Source organism: Oreochromis aureus, linkage group 15, assembly GCF_013358895.1.
Source record: "Oreochromis aureus strain Israel breed Guangdong linkage group 15, ZZ_aureus, whole genome shotgun sequence".
NCBI classification, from domain to species: domain Eukaryota; kingdom Metazoa; phylum Chordata; class Actinopteri; order Cichliformes; family Cichlidae; genus Oreochromis; species Oreochromis aureus.
The window spans coordinates 14,114,204-14,135,225 of NC_052956.1; the positions used below are offsets into that span (position 1 = coordinate 14,114,204).

At 41.1% G+C, this 21,022-nt stretch overlaps 1 protein-coding gene across 1 annotated transcript; it reads left to right on the forward strand.

Annotated features, from left to right (window-relative positions):
- The first annotated feature begins 760 nt into the window (after positions 1–760).
- On the forward strand, positions 761–19,510 carry tagapb (T cell activation RhoGTPase activating protein b). Its single transcript, XM_039599085.1, has 14 exons — positions 761–880; positions 3,065–3,150; positions 9,490–9,660; positions 12,409–12,573; positions 14,381–14,422; positions 14,776–14,860; positions 14,960–15,013; positions 15,394–15,463; positions 15,730–15,869; positions 16,171–16,332; positions 16,679–16,788; positions 17,105–17,291; positions 17,532–17,613; positions 17,729–19,510. Exons 1-14 carry the CDS (start codon positions 761–763, stop codon positions 18,856–18,858), a joined length of 2,604 nt encoding a protein of 867 aa, XP_039455019.1. The 3' UTR covers positions 18,859–19,510.
- The last annotated feature ends 1,512 nt before the right edge of the window (positions 19,511–21,022 follow it).

Below are 21,022 nucleotides of genomic sequence, written 5' to 3' on the forward strand. Positions count from 1 at the left end.
GATGAGTATTTTTACCCTCACTTGATCCTGAACTCAAGCAGATGAATCCACTTTACTGTGAAATGGCTAACCATAACCCAACCTACACTTCAACTCTTGCCGTGGCAAGAGTATACACAAGGCATCACCACACAAAATGCTGTTAACAGAGGAAATAGCATTTTTTGTGGCAACTGCTTTGTTTCCTGTCTCTACTAAGCAATGCACACTTGTTTCTTTGAACTGTGATAATAATATTTCCGGAACCGACACCTATGATCTCTCCTGGATAGGCTTAGCCACTCAAGACTATTTGGTTCTACACCTAAACCTAGCCAAGTTACAGCCATATTAATAAAAAGCATTAATTTATCGTTTCCCTGGTAACAAGGTGCTTTATTATTTCTTCATTGAATGAATATTGAGTGCATTAATATTCTTATTCTTGTTCTCGTAATCAAGAGAAATTAGCCCTACATGGACCATCCTCTGTAAATATCAAACGTTCGGTAACGGAAGATTTTCCCAACAAGTCTGTTTAAGAAAACAGCCAAGCGTAAGATACTTCGGAGAGATGGGTGCTATTGGTCTATTTGTTGACTGTGAGAGAGAAATATTATCAGCTTTCTCCAAAAAGAATAAAAAAAAGTGTTTATTAGACTAGTACAGAGACTCTAAAAACAAAGCAAATCTCCAGCAGATGGGACCTACAGCTTGTTAATGGTGACACTTTTGGCCACGCTCCCTTAGTGGCATTTGTGGTTCCAGGATTCAGGTAACAATGAGCCTTTGTGTCCTCCGTCGCGTCCGTCATCAGTCGGCGGACTTTGTGCGCCAGCCTGGCTCCGAGCTGCTGGGACAGAGGCCAGAGAGAGACACTTTGTTAAGAGTTCCAGCTCTTGTTTGTTTTGTTTTGTTGTTCTCCTTCATCTCCAACTCTGCTTCATCCAATTTCTCAGTTTGTCTGACAATTAGAGCGCAACATCAGCAGCAGCAAGAGCCATAACAAGGACGGAGAGAGACTGTTTGTTTTCCTTCACGCAAATGAACAAATGTCCAAGTGCGTCGGAGTGTTACCCAACAATTATTAGGCAACTTCAGAAGTTCCTCTAAACTCTTCAAATGCATTCAAAACTCCCCAAAGAAAAGCCATTTACAAGAAAAAGGTAGAAATAATAGAAATAGACTATTCATCCATCAGTGCAATTGAGTAAAAGAAAAGTAAGTTAAGGAAGATATACTGTACATGTAACTTGCTGTGAACAGCATGAAAGCACGGATCCCTCCTGGCTTGTGTCAACGTTTCAGTTTCTTGGTAAACTTTAAACTCCTTAATGCTAACTGGGCATTATTTAACCAACACAGCCTGTCTGAGTGTGGCCGCTGATTATGTTCATCCTTTTATGACTACAGTGTAATCACCTTCTGATGGCTGCTTCCACCATCATTACACACATGTCATAAAACTCAGCTCAATATGAACCAAAATCTCAGAGGAATGATTCTAGCACCTTGCACCTGTGCCATGAAGAATTAAAGACAAACAGGGAGATCCAACCCTGTAATAGCAAGATGTACCTAATAAAATGGCAAGTAAGTGTCGATCTGTTATGTTGTCTAACTTTTCTAGTCATATTAATAGATTTAAAATGAATGAATCAAAAGTGTTTTTGATAACTCAGGAAAATAAATATTTTTTTGTATCTGAACTTTGTAAAATAAATGTGCCTTAAATCTACAAAATAAAATCAAACCTTGAGACAGGGGTGTAATTTCCAGGGGGGTTAGGGGGGTTATGACCCCCCCAATAATCAGACCCAACCAATATAACCCCCTCAATAAAATGATGAATTACCTTGCATAAATAGGCTGTTGATTTTCTTTACTCATTTCAGTTATTACCAGCAAAATAGTTGCATGTTTAATCATCTGGGAATTTACCGAGATTTATTTATTTATTTAGACAGAGATCTTGATCTTTCAAAGTTCACGTGAGATTTGTTTTTATTTGCAGATCGTTACACGGCCTGATGCAAAAAAGCTCGACACTAACTGCAGTGAGAAAATACAATCAGGCAATCAGCGTCCTAAACTACCGAGATTGAAGCTGATATGTGATGGAGGAAGTGCCTGACCCAGATTTCAGAGCTCATATGTGTAGTTACGGCTTCAGTTTACCTTCGCTTTCCACACAGATTCTCATTGGCCCCTCCTTTATGCAAACACGTGAGACGTATTCAGTGCACACGGAGCTGATTAATTTCATGGAAGTGTACTCTTGAATTTCAAATCCTCTCTCGGTTGTCCTTTGTCACGAGAAAAAAAAAAATCTTATTATTGCACACAGATGTTTGGCCTTCAATATGGAGGACCACTGAATCACACAGGAACTCATTCCTACCTTTGGCTATCTCGTACAATTCCTTATATTTGAAAATTGTATATTCTGTGCTAAGGCACTTGAATCCTTCAGTCTTCAGAATAAGCCTTTATCTGTCCCCCTACAAACATTTATTCGTCCACATGTATTCACTTGTTAGAGCAGAGAGGGACGAGGCTTTCAGTCCCCGACCTTCTGACTGGAATCCAGAGCATTATTAAGTTCAGTACTCAATACTTTAAGCAGTGAAATGTAAAATTTGGCCTCTGAAGGGCTGAAATTGGTAAATTAAAGTACTTTGTGTTGCTTGCTTTCGTTTCTTTTCTTGGTAAATGTATTTACTTTAATGGAACCTCTGACTGAACAGCTATTTTAAGCGATTATGCTGCCTTTCTTGAAGCTGTTCCTGCACTCGTTTGTCTGCAGGTGGAAGGTCACCAGAGAATAAGTTATTTCCTCAGTCTAAATATAAGCTTCACTGCGGTCACAGCTCTGCCATCTCTGATTGCGGCCTAATATAAAGTGTATCCATTATTAAATTGTGCAAATCAGCAAACCTTCTGTTGCGGTTTTCTTCCCTGACTGAAATGCTTCTGTGTCTCTTGTGTCTTGTCAGCAAAATGTTGACAGATATGAATTAATGGTTTTTATTTTCTTGGCAGACACAAAAAGTTTTGTTTATCTATCACTTCTGCTTTCTTACAGCACCTCAGACACTTGGCTCAGAGACGGCGCTCAGCTCCATCTCTGGTCTTTGGGAAGGCTTTGGGGATGCCATGGTCCCCTATCAGGTGTGCAAAAGACTATCTTATTAGATGCATTTACACATGTGCAACCGTTATTTTCTTGTACGGCCTGGAGTCATTTTAACACACTCTGATCATAGTGCTGCACGCTCAACAGTGCCTTACAGTTTTCTGCTGCGACAATCTCTGCACAGCTCAGCATAACTCGTGGGGAAGGAAGTGTGCGCTAAGTAAGGCTGTGTAATTATCTGACGTACAGTTATTTGTTTTTATGATAGAAATGGAACAATTAGCTTTAAAATTTCAAAACATTGAAAAAATGTACTGTTTCCATAGCGATTAAGAGGGTAAGTAGCATTAAAGGTGCAATCAAATGCATGTGATTAACTGATTATCTGATTAACTAATGGCAAGTGTGCTGGAGCATTCACCACAACCTTCCCAGAAGTCAACCTGGAGTGCAGAGCACCATGTTTGGAGAAATGTATTGTATTGTCTTATATTGTACATATCAACACAAACACCTCATACCAGCCGTCAAGCACGGTGGTGGAAGTGTGAGGATTTGGGCTTGTCTTGCAGCCACAGGACCTGAGTAGCTATAAATCATCGAGTCAGCCATTAACTCCTCTGTATACCAAAGTATTCTAGAGTCACATGTGAGATTTAGGTGTCAGAAAGCTAAATCTTGGGTGAGATTGGGTCATTCAGCAGAAGAATGTTCCCAAGCACAGCAGCAAATCTATAACAAAAGATAAAACAGATCCCCGCAAACCTCAATGACCTGAGGCAACAAGAGACTGGTAAAGTCATACAGAAACGTACGAGTCGTCGTGAAGCTTTCTTTTTCACTTAACTGTCTGATTGAGTTTGATCTAATTAGAGAGTCAGGCTCCGATGTTTAGTCAAGTCCAGAATTCAAAAATCATAACAGCAATCACAGGAAGAAGTAGCCTCAGTGTCGCCTCCACCCTATAGATGGCAGCACACTCTTCATTAGAGAATAGCCTCACACACATTATATAGACAAGCAAAAACCTAACTTCCCCTCCATCCCGCCACGTGTCACGCTTTGTCACCCTGCAGGCCACGCTGCCTACTCTGTTCAGGCCACAAACACAGATGTCCCCACGGGGAATTACACAGCAGGGTTTTGAAACAACAACGTGCACATGCACTGTGGCTCCTCACCTCGGCCATGACCAGGCTGTGAGAGGCGAGCAGCGCGGACGATATCGATCTGTCAAGGAAACCTAATTAACCGGTTATTCTCGCCCATGAGAAGTTGACCTTTTTGAATAAATCAACAGGAGGTCATTACCAGCACCTCCATGTTTTGACAGCACAAGCAATCAGTTCAATATGAAACTAAACAGCGTGCTTCCAGATATTACTACAGCAACATCTTAACTCCTGTCCCTGAGTTTAATTTCATGAACCACAAAAGATCCTTTCTATGTTTCCCGTAAAGCAGGTTCTTTCAGTAATAACACTGAATGACTGATTTTTGAAGCTGTGCGATAGCTGCTCACTGAGTGTACAAGAAGCCAAACAATTTCTCAGTATTTTAAAACAAATTAATTTACGGCCTCAGTTGCTATTTTAAACACGCTGATCTCATATCCTGAAGGGTTTTAGCAACCTGCGGACATTTCTTTGGAATAATAACGTAGCTTATCTTATAATTGTAAGCTTAGGCCAACAAATAACCTGAAATGTTTTCTGAAAACGTCTTTAAATAGATGGAAACGTGGCCTTAGATGAGACTCAAACATAGAAAACTGAATAATTAAAATATGTTGTCGATGCTGAAGCTTTTTTTTTTTTACTCCTCTCAACAAACCCTCAGTTTGACAGTTTGTTTTGTCTTTGGGCATTTCACACACGTGGGCTTTGATTTGGCTATAAAATTTAACCTTATAACGATCACACTCGTCAGACGTTGTCATGTTAAGACCACCAAAGCACGCAGTGGGCGATCCCTTCAAAGCAAAAAGAGAAATGTCAGACACATCCCACTCTCACACATTCAGCTAATCAGCGCGCAAACGCAAACACACACACATCAGGCATTTCCATGAGGGGGCTGGACTTCGTGGGTGTCAGTTTCACTCTGGTGGGACTGCCACTGACGTAGAGTATACCTCAGCATAAAGAGGCAGAATTAGACATATATAGCTATATTATTTCACAGAGCTAAGCACTATGTTATTATTGGATTCTACATATATATGTGTTAATGATGTAGTGGGGTGAAAACACAGTGTTAAATAAAGCTGTGAATCATAGTTCTAATGACACTGAATCAGTAGTTTTATACTTATTAAATATAAAGATGGTTAAAGCTGGACATGTTTAAACACTAGGCTCCTGAGTTAGCTAATAAAAAATGCTGTGCAAAGAAAGCAAAAAACAAAACAAAACAAAAAACCCCACGTGACTGTTTCAAAATAACACTCTAGTTTATTGCTTAACTAAGAAAAAGTACCTTCAATTCACTGTACCAGATTCCCATTTTCGACCAGTTTTCACGCCTTTCTGACACTATATACACTCATAGGCCACTTTATTAGGTACACTTTGCTAGTAGTGGGTTGGACACCCTTCTTATGCTCAGTAACACAATGTGTAATCTAGTGAAGCAGCTATCACAATATGGGTATACTGTGGTCATAAAGGTACAGACATAGTCAGCAACAATACTCAGGTAGGTTGTGGTGCTTAAACATCACTCAGTTGCTCTAAGTTGTCAAAATGTGCCAAGAAAATATCCCCCACAGCATTACACCAGCAGCAGAAGCCTGACCTGTTGATCCAAGGTAGGTAGGTGGATCCATGCTTCAATGTTGTTCATGCTGAATTCTGACCTTACAATATGAATGTTGCAGGAGAGACCGAGACTCATCAGACTAGGCAGAGTTTTTCTGTTCTGTTGTCCTGTTTTGGTGAGCCTGTGTGAATTCTAGCCTCAGTTTTCTAGCTTAGATAATATCAGTAACACCTGGTGTGGGTGTGATCTTCCACTGCTGTAGCCCATCTTCTTCAAGAACCTATGAGTTGTTACTGTTGCATTCTTATCAGGTGGAAGCAGTCTGGCCGTGTGACCTGTGACATCAACAAAACATTTTGGTCTTTTCTCCCCATTCTGATGCTCAGTTTTGAACTTCAGCAGGTTGTCTTGACCATGACTGCATGCCTAGCTAGAGTTGCTACCATGTGACTGGCTTGATTAGATATTTGTAGTAAGGCGCAGTCGAACAGGCGTGATTACACCTCTTATACCTGGATGGATTTAGTCCATCTACCTCACAGGGTCTCTGTGGTTTACGTCAATGCTGCTAAATTTGGACTTCTTTGTAATGAATTAAAATATTAGTACATAAAGAATATGTAAAAAACAAAAAAAAAGCAGTAGAACAGTAAAAGACCAGTGTTGCCCACCTAGCTTGGTTAGCAGGCCAGGTTTGTGTTAGCTTTAGCGGAGCAGCTGGCTTAGCTTGTTCAAAGTTTTGATGTTTAGACTGTGTGCCAAGTAGACAAATATCTAATCTAGCCTTATGCCTTGAATTTTAGTCCACAAAACACAAATTCATTTTAACCAAGCACAGCTAGCTACAAAGCAAAGCTATCTTTTGGCTGTGTAGCTTGGCTAATTAGCAAAGCAAGAGTAGGTAAAGTGCATTTATCTTCTGATTTTACATCAATATTTACTAAGAAAAAAAAAGTGGTCCCAGTCTGTGAAACTAATCTTTGAAATTAAAAAAAAAAACAAAACAAACAAAGCAGTGGCATGCTCGTGTTAACACACTTTTACTATTGAACTTCTATGGTTCATCCTGTTGTGAGTAAGTACAAACACAAAGCTTCTCCCACAGTTTATATGCCCGTAGTTAATGTGTCATCTCCAGCAGTCAGGGGAAGTACCTCTACTATAACAATTTGAATTTCTTCCCCCAGACCAAGTGGGAAGATCAACCACTAAATGTGGTTTCATATGCATTTAGAACAAACAACTCTTACTTGCTCTTACTCTCTCGTCATCTTCACAGGCTCACTCTAGACACAACAGGGAGGCAACAACATGAGCACGCTGGCTTTTTACATTCATTTTTTGTTATCCGACTGCAAATATTTGTGTTATTTATACATTAATTAACACCAGCAGTCAGTCCAGTGAAGTAAATGTGACAAACTCCTCCAACCAGGTTGGTGGCATTTATGAAGAGTAAAAGAAAACAAAAGCATCTACGCATAGATATGTGAGTCAGGTTTTTAGACATGTTGGTAAATGTCATTTCTGAACAAATAAGCAAACTTTAGTCAGTAAGTTGATATCAGACCACTTGTCTGTAAAGAATAAGATGACCTTATTGATCCAAGATCAGTTGAGCAGGATTGGCGATAGCGTCATGCACACATCTGACATTTATTCTTTGAATTAGAGCATCATTTCTGCTCTCTGTGATATTTGGAAGAGGATCAGCGCTTTGGAGGAAATTGATCAGACAAATAGTGGTTTATTGTGTTACACATATTGGAAAATAACCAGAAAACACAATGGCAGTGACAAATTTGAGTTGTTAGGATATTACTATGTAACATGTTTGTTCACTTAAAGCATCAGTTTCTAAGTATGCCACTTGAAAAACATGCCATAGTCCACTGAGTATTAGTAATGTGGCCCTTTATTTACAAGACAGTGTGCCTACAGAAAAGTTTCAAAAACGAGGGGTGGGTGGCTCAGCAGGCTCTAATCGTCCATTTTTTCTGCACTTACGCTGTATTTGCCTAGAATTCAAATTACTTATTATCATAAGTAGCTTAAGAGTAAATTTAAACATAAATAGCGGTAGTTACGGATTCACTAACTCATTCTTTATTTTCTGGTATGTCCTCTTATGACAAGGCAGTTTCATGCATACCAATTCACATCTTAACCATCGGCTTTCATACGTTTCCGGTGAAAAACTTATGCAGCGTGTTACATATGAATTATACATTTCTACGGAAATTTGTTCTCCTAAAGTGATTAATATTCATTTTTAGCAGAAACACCCGGAGACAGATGCATAAAATTTAAGGCTGATTCTGTTTTAGTAGAAGCGAATCTTTTTTAGCCACATTTACGATGTTGTGCATATGCATGGTTCCTTTTTTAAAAAATAAATTCATCAAGAAGCCTGGAAGAGTTAAAAAGAATATATACATATACAGTCAGTGGCCACTTTATTATGTACACCTTTCTAGTACCAAGTTGGGCTTAATTTTGCCTTGAGAACTGCTTTAACCCTTCGTAGCACAGATTCAGCAAGGTGCTGGAAACACTCCTCTGTGATGACAGCATCACATAGTTACTGCAGAGTTGTCAGCTGCACATCCAGATGTGAATTTCCTTTTCAACCACATCCCAAAAATGTTCTATTGCCTTAAGATCTGGTCACTGTGGTGGCTAAATGCACCATTATACTTCCACCAGCAACCTGAACTGTTGATACATAATTTCACGTTGTTTATGCCAAATTCTGATCCGTCCATTTGAATCTCACAACAGAGATCGGGAGTCATCAAACAAAGTTTTTCTTATATTTAGCCTCAGTTTCCTGTTCTTAGCTGACTGGAGTGGCACCCAGTGTGGTCTTATGCAGCTGTAGCCCCTCTGCGTCAAGGCGCTCTTCTGCATATATTGGTTGCACCGAGTATTTATTTGGGTTACGGTTGCCTTCCTATTAGCTCGAAGCACTCTGGCTATTCTTCTCTGACCTCTGTCTGGCATTAACAAGGGATTTTCTTCCAGAGAACTGCCATTCACTTGATGGGCCATTCTCTGTAAACACTGATGAGATGGTTGTGTGGGGGGAAATCCCAGTAGATTAACCGTTTCTTAAATACTCAGACCAGCCCATCAGGCACCAAAACCACAAGAGCCACATTCAAAGTCACTTGAATCATCTTTCTTCCCCGTTCTGATCCCTGGCTTCAACTTCAGCAGGGTCATCTTGACCACGTCTACATCCATAAATATACTGAGATGCTGTGATTGGCTGATTAGAAAGTTGAACGGTGTACCTAATGAAGTGGCCGGTGAGTGTATATATGAGTTTTTGATATTTATCCTGACCTACATCTAACTTTATTTTTCACCTGTGCTTCACCTTATCAGGATTGACTTACATGCGTACGCCTATTCTTCTATGAAAAAGTCATATTATTGTTCATACATCAGGCTCCAGCTGTTAAACTATGCCATGAACCTGATCTCTCTCAGATGCAAAATCAGCTGTGTATCATTTCCATGTGGAAATCACCATATTTAGACTCGTCTGGCTGTGGGTTCTCCCCGTCACCCACTCCTTTTTTTTTTTTTTTGTGTATCCTCTGGCTCAGGGAGGAGGGTCCCTGCTGGGTGTCTGTGGAGCAGAGTCCATTTGTCCTCGGCCTCACCAGCGAGAACGGAGAGCTGCTGCTGGACGAGTGCGTTCAGGTCAGCGAGGGCTCAAAAACCAGGGAGAGACACCTGTTCCTCTTCAGCGACGTGATTGTCTTCGCCAAACTCAAGTAAGATATAATTAATCTAAAACCCCAGCATTTTAGCTTGTGATGATCAGATATTTTCAGGAGTGTGTGTATGAAACCCAGACAGTTTCTGCTTGTAAAACTGAAGATTTTAAAATAAATCACAACTAAGGAAATTCAGTCGTACTGCCGCTGTGTTGTTTTAGCAACTTTCTGTTGAAATTAATCATGTGTTTGTACAGTAGGAATGGGAGAGCGAAAGAGGAAGTGAAAACAAAATGTGTATTTTTGGACTCTACTCGGAGAGTTGGGGAATCTCCCAGCAACAGACATTGTTTATGAGTCGTTTCTCTTATTTTAAATTAGTAGAAGAAGATAGTCGGGTGGTTCCCTTGGAGTGGAGTCACATTAGGGGAAACTCAACAGTTATTTTAACCCTCGCTTCAGCTTTGAAGCAAAAAACAGAGCTGCTGGTTCAATACTCTCACAAGTGCTTGTGTGGCTCAAATCACTCTTAAAATTCTTCAAATTTGAAAACCCTGAGATGTTCTGAACATTTGCCCACGCCTTTTCTTCACCATCAAACATCCTATTTATTGTTTTTACGTATAAGTAAACCTCTGCTTCTTTTCTTTTTTAATGTAAACAGCATTTAAATACACCTTCAGGTGAACACTGTTTGCATGGCTTAGTCAGATCAGATCTGTTTGTCAAACACGGTGGAAGTTTTATACCTAATGAGTGGGAGGACATCACACTCATCTCTGTACCACAACCTGCCTACTGTTCCTGTAGACAACACAGCTGGCACACCACTGTCATACAGCATAACAGCCTGTTTGAGCCTATAAATCTATGAGATCATTACATCCAGAGATGATTGTGTGCTACTATTATTCATTATCTGTTTGCGTGTGTGTGTTTTTTAAAGTTTGCTGTGAAGAAACAGGCACGCAGCAGGTGTCGGAGGGCACTTTTTCTCATTTCTGCTACGATGTGAAATAGCCCATCTCAGCGTTTTAGCAGCGTGTAGGTGGATGGTGAGGTGGAGGTGGAGGTGTCACGAGCACACCTGATTTTTGATCCGGGCTTCGAGTTTGGGCCAAAGTTTAGCTCCACTTTGCTGTTTACTTTCACTTTCTCACTCGTGGTCTTGTTAGGTTCATATTCAGAACCACTTTGGCTAAGGTTCAGCACAAAACCTGTTCACTTAAGAGTCAGGAGGAGATCGTATTTTGATGTCAAATGCAACCTTTCACACCGTTAAACACACGCTACACAGCTATGTTGTGATAGATTCCAGTGGTGGTAACTCTACCCAGTTCACACAGCTTTTGTTTATCTTTAAGATGTGAACCCAGATACCAGGCACGCTTGGGGAACTTCTGATTCAGCTGTAGCATGATTAAGACTTTAGAGGCCCAGATGTGGCCCTAATGTGAAAAACCGCCCGATAACTGACCTGTATAAGGTGTGCCTGTGGCTGAGAGAGTGCATCCAGATTCACTCAGAATCAGTGGAGGCCACATATGGGTCGCAAAAGAACTGCAGACCACATTTGGGCCAAATGTTCATTGCTATCAGGGAAATTAAAGGTCATCGTAACAGCTTACACAAAAACAACCTTTTCATGGGGAGGACAGTCTCAGAACAGCAACTCATGTAATAACACCTTTAAAGTTGTTTTTGTTTGTTAGATCTATACCAATCTAATGCAGAGGGTGCACAGATGGGCCGCCTGTGTTTAAACAGAAATGTAAACTCAAGCTCCAGACTCCAAATTAAGAACACGTCACACTCCCACATAGAAAACTTATTAACTTCATGAATCTCTCATTTAAGTAGCTGTCTGTAGTCTAGAGGATTTCATAACCTTACATGCTTATAGTTTGCCTATACATGCTGACTATTTTCAATATATGTTATTGTGATGAAATTACGACAAACACTTTGTGTATTTATAGTAAGAAACCGACTTTGGGCAAACAGTACTGGCTGAAATCTGCCAAATTCTGACAAAGCTGTTCATAATCTGTCCTGAAAACAACAGCTGTGCACATAAACAGCATGTTTATTTCTATCAGCGCATCGCTTCTCTCCTTCTATTTTAGTACCAAAACACCTCCCAGCTCCTTCAATCTATCGGCGCTTCAGGATCCAGTCAGCTCCCCTGTGCAAGCACATGGAGGTCCGCGAGGTCATACATAGAAATCCTCTGTGTGGCTTTTTTGTGGTGTTTTTTTTTTTTTTTTTTTTCAAATAATAATTCCTCTCTAATCTCTTATGAGTCACCTTTTCTTTTTTAGACTCTTATTTGTCATAAACTTGTATCTTTTTTAATAAACTGGGGGCTGATCGAAATCTTGACCCTTTTTTTGACACTTAGCATGTGACCGTTGTTGCTCGCCATATTTTCAAGTGCAGCAATCAGTCAACAATTCAGGTGCAAGAGTAGATCATTGATTATTTCGCAGAAATAACCAACGATTATTCCCATGAAGGACCAACTTTCAAAACAAGCTGTCACAGGAGAAATTACGGCTTTTTTTTTTCTCTCCGTGTTTTTATTTCTGTGTTCAGTGCCAAGGTTTTCACAGAGAGGAAATGCGCTATTTCATATAAAAGATATTTTTTCAACGGTTTCACAGGAGGGAAGAAAATCAATCACTCATCCAAAAATTATGGAACTGAAACCTGCTTTGTAATCTTAAGAAAACAACACGTTTAGAAACAAATTAATGAAAATTATTTAGAGGAGTGTTGGTTTTATTTTCATTTCTGTTTCAACAGGTCGCCTGCCAGCTACCGACTGAAGCACAGAGTCAGTCTTGAGGACGTCTGGCTTTACAGTTTCGAGGATGAACCGGAGGAAGAGGATGGACTGATTGGTGACATTGACCTCAGGCTGACCCTCATCCTGGCCTGGGATCTCACATTTTGTCTGGTGTGTTTTCGGTGAGAAGCTCCCCTACCCCTCCCCGCACACACAAACTCATACACACAGTGAATGACTCACATGGAAATGGCCAAGCATATTTAGTGTTGAGTCACTGATTCACTGTACGCTTAAATACCTGGATACACGTGTCTAAACATCACAGCTCACATGTGGATCTTGATTTGATTGTTGTCAGAAGTAAATAAATGGCCTGGTAAATGGCCTGTATTTATATAGCGCTTTTTTAGATGGATAATCTCAATAAAGAGGCGTCGAAGTTGAGTTGACGAACGGTCACAGTGGGAACTGAGAATCAGATTAGAGACCAGACTTAATTTAATTGACTGTATAGGCTTCTGGTTACTATTAGCCAACGCACAACAACCTATTTCACAAGCTAAAGAGGACAGCTGTCGGCAATATGGAGAATTTAATAAAACAAAACATTTACGGTCTAAAGTCAGGGCTCAGTGGTAGTGTGGGAAGTTCATTTGAAAATAAATTGCCTCTTGGCAAACGGATACACGAACCTCTCAGAGCTTAACCTTTGTGCTGCCATGCTGTGCAAGCTTTCAGGCGCAGTGGAGCTTATCCTGTTTTTTGCTTAATTCAGTATTTGCATATGTCGTAAACCACAGCTGTGAGTAGATGGAGTGAATTTTGATGAAAACCAAAAGTAATAAATAGGCCAGAATAAAATTTCCAAAAGGCCACATGAGCTCTTCAAGAAAAGATTACAGAGAGACGTCAAGGCAAACAATCTGTTAAAGCACTGACGGAGGAGAAAATACGAGTATTTTGCAATATAAAAACACTCTTGCAACTATAAGCTTTCTGTTTCTTATTCGGCAGACTGCTTTTTTTGCCGGTCATTCAATTTATGAAATCTTCCACATATGCACACTCGTGCATATGTAGTAAAAGGTCAGATGATCTGTGGCCTTCATGAAATAGGGAAGTGGCAAGTAGAAAGTCCGCAGAGTAGCATCACAAGACAAAAAGGTTGTAAAATAGGAAGTGTGGAGCTGGGAGGGAATTAACATCAGATGATCTTTATCTGGAAATGCTGGCCTTTACAATAAAGATAAAACACATCAGATGCTGTATGTCTAGACATTTCCATTGTTAAAGGAGTCAAAGTAGATTTTTCTCTCTCTAGTGAATTTATGATGAAGAGCACCAAACGGCACTAAAGTCTAGAAATGCTTCATTTGGGGCAGTCACTCCCACGTTTCTCGCAAACTTATTAGAATCAAACCAAGAGCCGTTTCACAGCTGGTGCTGTATTCCAAGAAAGTGATGAATGCACTAGTGGGTTTTGAGTTGTTTTGTTTGAAAATGAGACGATTTGGTTCTCTGATCGGATGCTCGGACTCTGGTGATGATTCAGTGTGTGAAACTTTCACTCCTGCTCACTCACACCGAGTCGACCGTGGATCCCGTGAGAGGCCACGGCCTCGTTTGTTGACATTTTCCTGTGGCCTGTGCGCAGACAGTTTATAATTAAAGCGCCTGGCATCAAATCAGGTCATTAAAGGTGAAAGCGCACAGGTGTATATACGTAGGCTCGTCTGTTTCGTCGGCGTGTTTCCATTGATGGACACGAAGCCACAGCAAGCATATGAGGAAGTGGAAGATGTCTCTGGTTGGGGCCCGCCGTGACGTTGCTTCCTGTTCCCATGACTGAGTTACACTTTCCGACAGAACTGTTAAAAGAGAGCGAGGGCCGCACTTCGTGTCATTCCTCCCACTGTAATCTGCTGGCTTGTTTCAATCGCTCTGTGTGGATTAGTAACTCATACCATGCCGTTATTTTGCCCACAGCTCGCCTGAGGTGAAAGAACGCTGGTTAGATACTCTTCACAGGTAAGAACAAGATCATTGTTTATATCAGCAAACTCTCGCAGGCGCTCTCCCAGTTATTGCCATTCATAAAAAGCATTGTGCAAGTTTTTCGTTCACTTCTGCCACTTATTGTAATTGTTCTGCACATATTCATATCGGCTTCTTAAGTTATGCAAACATCAAGGCAGCATTTGTAACAATGTAAAACTTTATTTCTTTAATAATCTCTTGAGGCTCCATTGAACTACCCTTTACTCCCAATAACTTCATCATTTTATTTTTTGTTTTGCTGCTTTATAAATTCAAAATTCAGACTTGATAAACAGTCAGTGAGTGCCACTCCTCTAAGTAAATGTGTTTCATCGTCATTGCAGAAAAGTTAAAGAAGCAAAAACGAGGACCGGTTCTTCTTCTTTTCCGCCAGACGTCCTGATGAAGGTGTTGAGTGGCAATATCACAGTAAGTCTCGCTATCTGCTCCGCCACATTTTTTTTTAAAAACATAAACATTTTTAAGAGCTGTTACTGAAGAAAAACTACTCTTTTCCGTCTCCTACAGACCAAAACTCTAACAGGAGGTGGCATGGAAGAATTGATTGAGTTTCCACTCGATGTAAGTAATCCCAGTTTTTCTGGCTTCTTATGGTAGAAAATGTTCAAAATAGACACCTGCTGGTAAAAAACAGCTGTGCCTCTGCGCTAACGCTGACTGGGCAGTTGTTACATAATAAACATAGTATGTTAAATGCAGAAAGTGCAAACAGACTGATAAGTTGCAAAATTAAAGCAATAATTATATTAGAATTTCGAAAATAATTAGAAATCTGTCTTTTGTACATCTAAAAGACTTATCTAACATTTGTTCATTCACGTGTTAGAAGGCGTGCAATTTGACACAAAAAAAGCCACAACCCCTCCCTGGGCTACTGTTGCATGCTCGTGTTCCTCTTCCACGCTGCTCACCACGCCACTTTTTCTTTATTTTGTCACCAGGGCAACGCGAAGATCTGCGCTGTGTCGAAGCAGTTGAATAATCAAGAGGACAGGCAGAGACAGCCCACTGGTGAGTTTGAAAATCTCTTTACGGTGTTTTTTTTTTTTTTTTTTTTTCTGGTGGGAGGGAGGGCCTCACTAAATGTGCCATGTGCAGAGAAGAGACCAAAGAGAACAACCACAGACGAAAGGAAATCTAGCCGCTGATAAGAGAGAACGAGTACAGAAAGCTTGTTTTTTGGCACTCGGGGCTTTGACTCTTTGCACGTCTGCCTTTGTTGCCGTGTCTTATGAGTATAAAATGTTAAATGGATAAAACATTTCTGCTCCTAACAGACACCAAGTGGAACGTGGTGAGGAGGAGGCTGTCAAAGGGCCGCAAAAAGCGACCAGAAATAGAAAACAAGATTCAGCTGTTTGGAGAGCCCCTCCACAAGATATGCCCAGACGATTGCTCACTTCCCAAACCAGTCACAGTAAGTTGCCCTTTGATAAATGTCAGAGTTGATGTCATATCAGTAGCTTAGCTCACTTTGAGAACTTTCTGTGCATTGGTTTCAAGATATTAGCAGCCTGTGTTTTAAAATGATTTCTTAATGCTTTGAAGATTGAATATGATATGATAGCGTGCATTCATGCACAAACGGTGCACATTAATAAGTCAAGACAAAAACACACACCCCCACACACATACAGAGCTGCTGTGTTTGTGTGTTTAAAAAAAAAAAATCATATATGATAATCTCATCTTCCTTCTCTCCCGTCCTGCTTCATCAGGAGCTGCTGGTGCTGCTGAGGAAGAAAGGCCCCTCCACAGAGGGAGTGTTTCGGAAGCCATGCAACAGCAAGAGCATGAAAGACATCAGAGAGCAGCTGAACAGCGGCGGCAGCGTGGACATGGGCGATCTCCCCGTCGTTCTGCTCGTCGGACTGCTCAAAGTACGTTTGCATACTAAGAGGCGCTCACACTTCACGTGTTCTTCGCATACTATTAGCATTACCACGTATGCAAATCCACGATTAATATTAGCGCTAAAGTACTTTCTACATCACTGATAAAGAAGCATTTTGACTGTAGGTTATTTTAACCACTGCTACCACAACGGCCACACTACTACTGCTTTACCCTCTGCTATAGTTTCTAAGAAAGCAGCAGTACTTCCTTGAATGTGTTAGAGCGCTTGACAAGGAAGCTGTCAAATAGGTGGTCTTAATCATATTCAATATGCTAGTGCACAGCCTCTAATATACATGTGTCTAATCAATGCCTTTCTCCTATTTATAGAGTTTTCTGAAGGAGCTTCCTGGCAGCCTGCTGAGGTCTGAGTATTATGACAAGTGGATGGCGGCTCTGGACATTGAAGACACCCAGCAGAGAACTCTGGAAATCACAAAGTAAGCAGTCGATGTCTGCTAATGAGCCTCGGCACTGCCCGTTTAAAAAACAAAAAACACAAAAAAATAATTTATATGTTTTAAAAAAATAGTTACGTTCTTTTTTCATGACTGGTTTTGTGGTTTTGAGGGAAGTTTTTAATCATTCCATACGTTCGCTATACAATCCGACCCGAACATAGCCCACTTCTCTTTTTTAAGTCTGTCTGCTGTTTTAAAAAAGGAAGAGACTTTTAAAAAAAGAGCGGCAAGCTAACCTTCTTGTTTTGTTTTTTTTCCTTCCTGCTTCCCCTTTTTTTTGCTACCCGCAAACTAGGGTGGTAGATGAACTCCCCGGGCTGAACAGACTCCTCCTGCAGCATCTGATCTGCGTCTTCCATCACATCCTGGAGAGTGCAGACATCAACAAGATGGATGCCTACAATCTGGCGGTGTGCATCGGCCCCACGCTGCTGCAGCTGGATGACACTTCGCTGGAGGAGCAGAAGGAGAAGATGCAAAAGGTGAAAAGATGTGATATGAATTTACTTTCTCGCTTTGAGTGCTTTGAAGCCTCGCGGCTCACAGTGCAAAAAACCTCAAGCGGTTTCATAAGTGGGCGTGCACTAGCACATACTTAGGTGCTAATAACAAACCGAGTATTTGGACCAAGTGAAGCACTGAATCTGTCTACAGAATCCCTTGACGTTGTTGTTGTTATTCATTTTCCTAATGTTTGCTTGTCTTTGTGTGATTCTCTGCAGGTGACAGATCTTACTCAGTTCCTGATTGAGAACTGTGACATTCTTGGAGAGAATACCAAAGTCTTGCTGGACACCGATGAAGGTAAATTAATTAGCAAATAAAGCCCCCAATAATGCTGAGACACCTTTATTGGCCTGTTTTACAGAGGTAAATGAGATTAAATGGATTCTAATCATGTCTGCCCTTTCCTCAACAGACTCCGTCTCCTGCCAGCATCAGGACTCTGCGTATGATAGCACCGACCCAGATGGAGATGCAGAGGTGGGAGAGAATATCATGTCCACGTCTACAGAATATGGCTCTACTTCTTCATCCTCATCGCCGAGCCCCAGCACGACAACCTCTTCTTGGTCCGATGCGGTCTTCAACACAAAGCCAGAATTCAACCGCCGGTGCTCCGAGCCCATCATCCTCCTCTCGGACGATCTCAAGGGCCTGTGCAGCCACGCCAGGAGCCACGAGGACTGCTCCACAGAAAAGGCAGATTTTGGCGAGCAGCCTCTGAAAAAGCAGATCTCCGATGACTCCTTCTTGCTCAGAGGCCGTAGCGTTGCCAGGCCAACTATGCCTTTCTTAAAATTGAACACCTCCAATGGAGATCTGCAGCCCTTCATGGGCAAAGACTGTTCTTGCTCTTCCCTCGAAAGCACTACCTCTAACCATTCAGAGAGCTCTGTTTTCACCAGTTCCCCAATGGTGTCACCAGGATGCTCGAGGAAGGCAAACGCCAGCAGCCAGCCTTCAGTGGCTGTTAAGGGACAGCAGGAGATTTCCAAACCAGAAGAAAGGAAGCGCTCTCAGTCCATGAGAGTTGCCACTAAAGTCTTAATGAGGACCAGGAGCTTAGGAGCCTTTAGCAGAAGCAGCCAGAAAAGAGACTCACAGAAGGAAAACGCCTTCCCCTGTGAAACCCTCCAGGAGGACTTACAGAGCGAAGCTGATCCACCAGCCGAGCCTGTGGACAGACCACGTCCTCTGTCTGCGATTGAAGTTTTCAAGCATGTGGACAGCAGGCAGCCCTGCAGCCCTCCATCATACGAACAGGCGGTGCAGAATGTGGGTCCCCCCCCACAGTATCGCTCACTGACTGTAAAGGAGATGAGGAGCAGGTCTCGTCCATCCTCTGTAAATTATGACTCTAAGCCTCAGTGCATCCAAATTCAGGAATGCATTCCCCAGGAATCAGACATTGTCAATCTACGGCAGCCTTTCCGCCAGAGAGCCATGTCCGAGTCTGTGTCGACGCGTCAACACGATGTCGTGTCACGGAGATGCAGCCAGCCTGTGTTTGAGGAACTTTCCTATGCAAAGGAGTCTTACGTTTGATTGACTTAATATCTGCCTTGCAGATTGGATTTTGTCACAATCTGCAAATATTGTAGACAGAAATAATTCACAGGCATGAATTACTGGGAGCAAAGCTGAAAGCCAGCAGCAACCCATGCTTGGTGCACAAAGTCCAGTGTTTTTATCGTTCACTGTTTCACTTTGGATAAATGTCAGCTATGTGACGCCTTTATGGCTGCACATTCTCAGTAGTACTGTTAAGAGTACAAGTATTAACTTCTGTGTAGTTACGATGATAGATATTTAGTCTATCACAATGAAGCTATGAACACAGTTTGCTGTGGAGAAAATATGCTACGAATTTCTATGTTTCGTCTCAAGTGTTGTTTGTTATGGTGATATGTACAGTATAGTATAATATATGTTCACTATGGTTTTTGTGTGTTTGTTTGTTTGCTTTATGTGAATCTAATTCATTGTATAATTCCTTTCTTATTCTTCCACTACATTAAAGCACTTTTCTGATCATTTTTTTTTTGTATTTGTATGCTGAATTGTACATAAAGTAAGCTAGCAATGTATGTAATCTTTATCAATGAGTGTTTTGGTGCCGTAAAGCGTGTGGTTAAACAGTTTTAAGTAACAAAGTGAAAAGAATATAAGAATGCAATAAAAACAATTCCAAACTAAAGAAGTTCCTGTCTGTGTATCTGTGAGCTTCACAAATGCCTGTACATTCGTTTGCTGCTTAATCACCCTGCAGTGCAATCATTAGTGTCTAAATTAATGACAGAGAGGAGGAGAGTGGCTATTTTGGCCTGAGTTCTCTTTTCTAGACATGTTGCGTAACGTGCTAACAGGCTTCATTGAGAGAACGGCGTGTTCTGGCACATATGCTAAAGCTGAAGGAAACCAGATTCTGTCACATGGGCGGATTTGGTTTTTCTGCGAATTGCTGTTCCTCTTGTCTGTGACAGCAGATGAGCTGATGCCACCTCTCCTTCCTCCTTTCTACGCGGTGTTAACACACTCTTTCCTTCCTTGACAAGCTGATTTTTTTTGTGTAATTTTGCCAAGTTAAACTGAAAGTGAGCCTGATTTATCCAGCTGTATACTGAACACCAAGACAGACACACAAAAACACAAAAAACATACTAATCTGCTTTACTGACAAGGAAGTGCATGCATGTACAGAAGTGGTGTCGGTATTTTGACATTCAGTGTCAAATATACAAACTATAGAAATCAGATAAAGGCAACTTGTGCAAATAAAAAAGTTAAAAATACATATGTGACCATAGAACTGTTCAGTAAAAATGTGAGGATGTGCAAAATGTAAACTGTGCATGAAAAATATGCATGCATGAAGAAAATAGCCCAGAAAATAAGACACAGATATCGGAGGAAGCTGATGGACAGAAGCCTCCTTCCACAGGTGAAGAACTCAAAAAGTGCATGTTCACTTTGGAGGGTTCAGCTACAACCGTTCCCCACCAACATTAGAGTTTTTGCAGACTCAACTGCAATGGAAAACATTTAATAATTGTAATGAATGCTTTCAGGTTAACAAAAGCTAAGCATGTGCCACAGTTCAGGAGATTATTATTCATGCAAAGGATTGCGAGTCTCTTGTTTTCTTCACAGGTATTCCAGGTACCACAAAGTTCAGGCCGATGTTAATACAGGTAACTCTTTGTGACTTTAACTGGCACTGACCCAGGTGAGGATTCTCAGTTTCTTCACAGGTTTGAGCTCAGGTAAGTGCTCTCTGATATCTGCAGGTTTGTGGGGGCGAGAGCGGGGTAGGCAGGGTTCTATGTCCAGGACAAAATCAGTGATAGAGGAAGAAAGGTAAGATAAGTAGCAAAGCAAAGACAGAGAGATTAGTGTCCTGCAAGTACTTATTGATACTCATTTCCATAGGAAAGGCACAGAAAAACAAAAATCAACAGCAATCATATGCTGTAGGCATTCACATTGACTCCTGTGTCATATGTAAGAGAGAATTGTTTAATCTATAATCTTTTAGCAAATGGAGAACAAAAACAGGAAGAACTTGTGTAATACAACACAGCCACAAGCCTCAAAATCAACCAGGGCTCTATTAGTACCTCTCTGACAGTCCAACTCTGCACATTCTTTGCACGTTTCAAAATTCTTCCAAAATGTAGACCTCAGTTTATAGCTTTCGTTTTTTCTTTAC

What these genes read in the sequence shown, in the direction of transcription:
- tagapb (XM_039599085.1), top strand. Translation starts at nt 761, where the DNA reads ATGAGCCTTTGTGTCCTCCGTCGCGTCCGTCATCAGTCGGCGGACTTT. An exon ending in TGGTTAGATACTCTTCACAG is followed by an intron (nt 14,423 to 14,775) that starts GTAAGAACAAGA and finishes TCGTCATTGCAG; the next exon opens with AAAAGTTAAAGAAGCAAAAA. An exon ending in AGAAGGAGAAGATGCAAAAG is followed by an intron (nt 17,292 to 17,531) that starts GTGAAAAGATGT and finishes GATTCTCTGCAG; the next exon opens with GTGACAGATCTTACTCAGTT.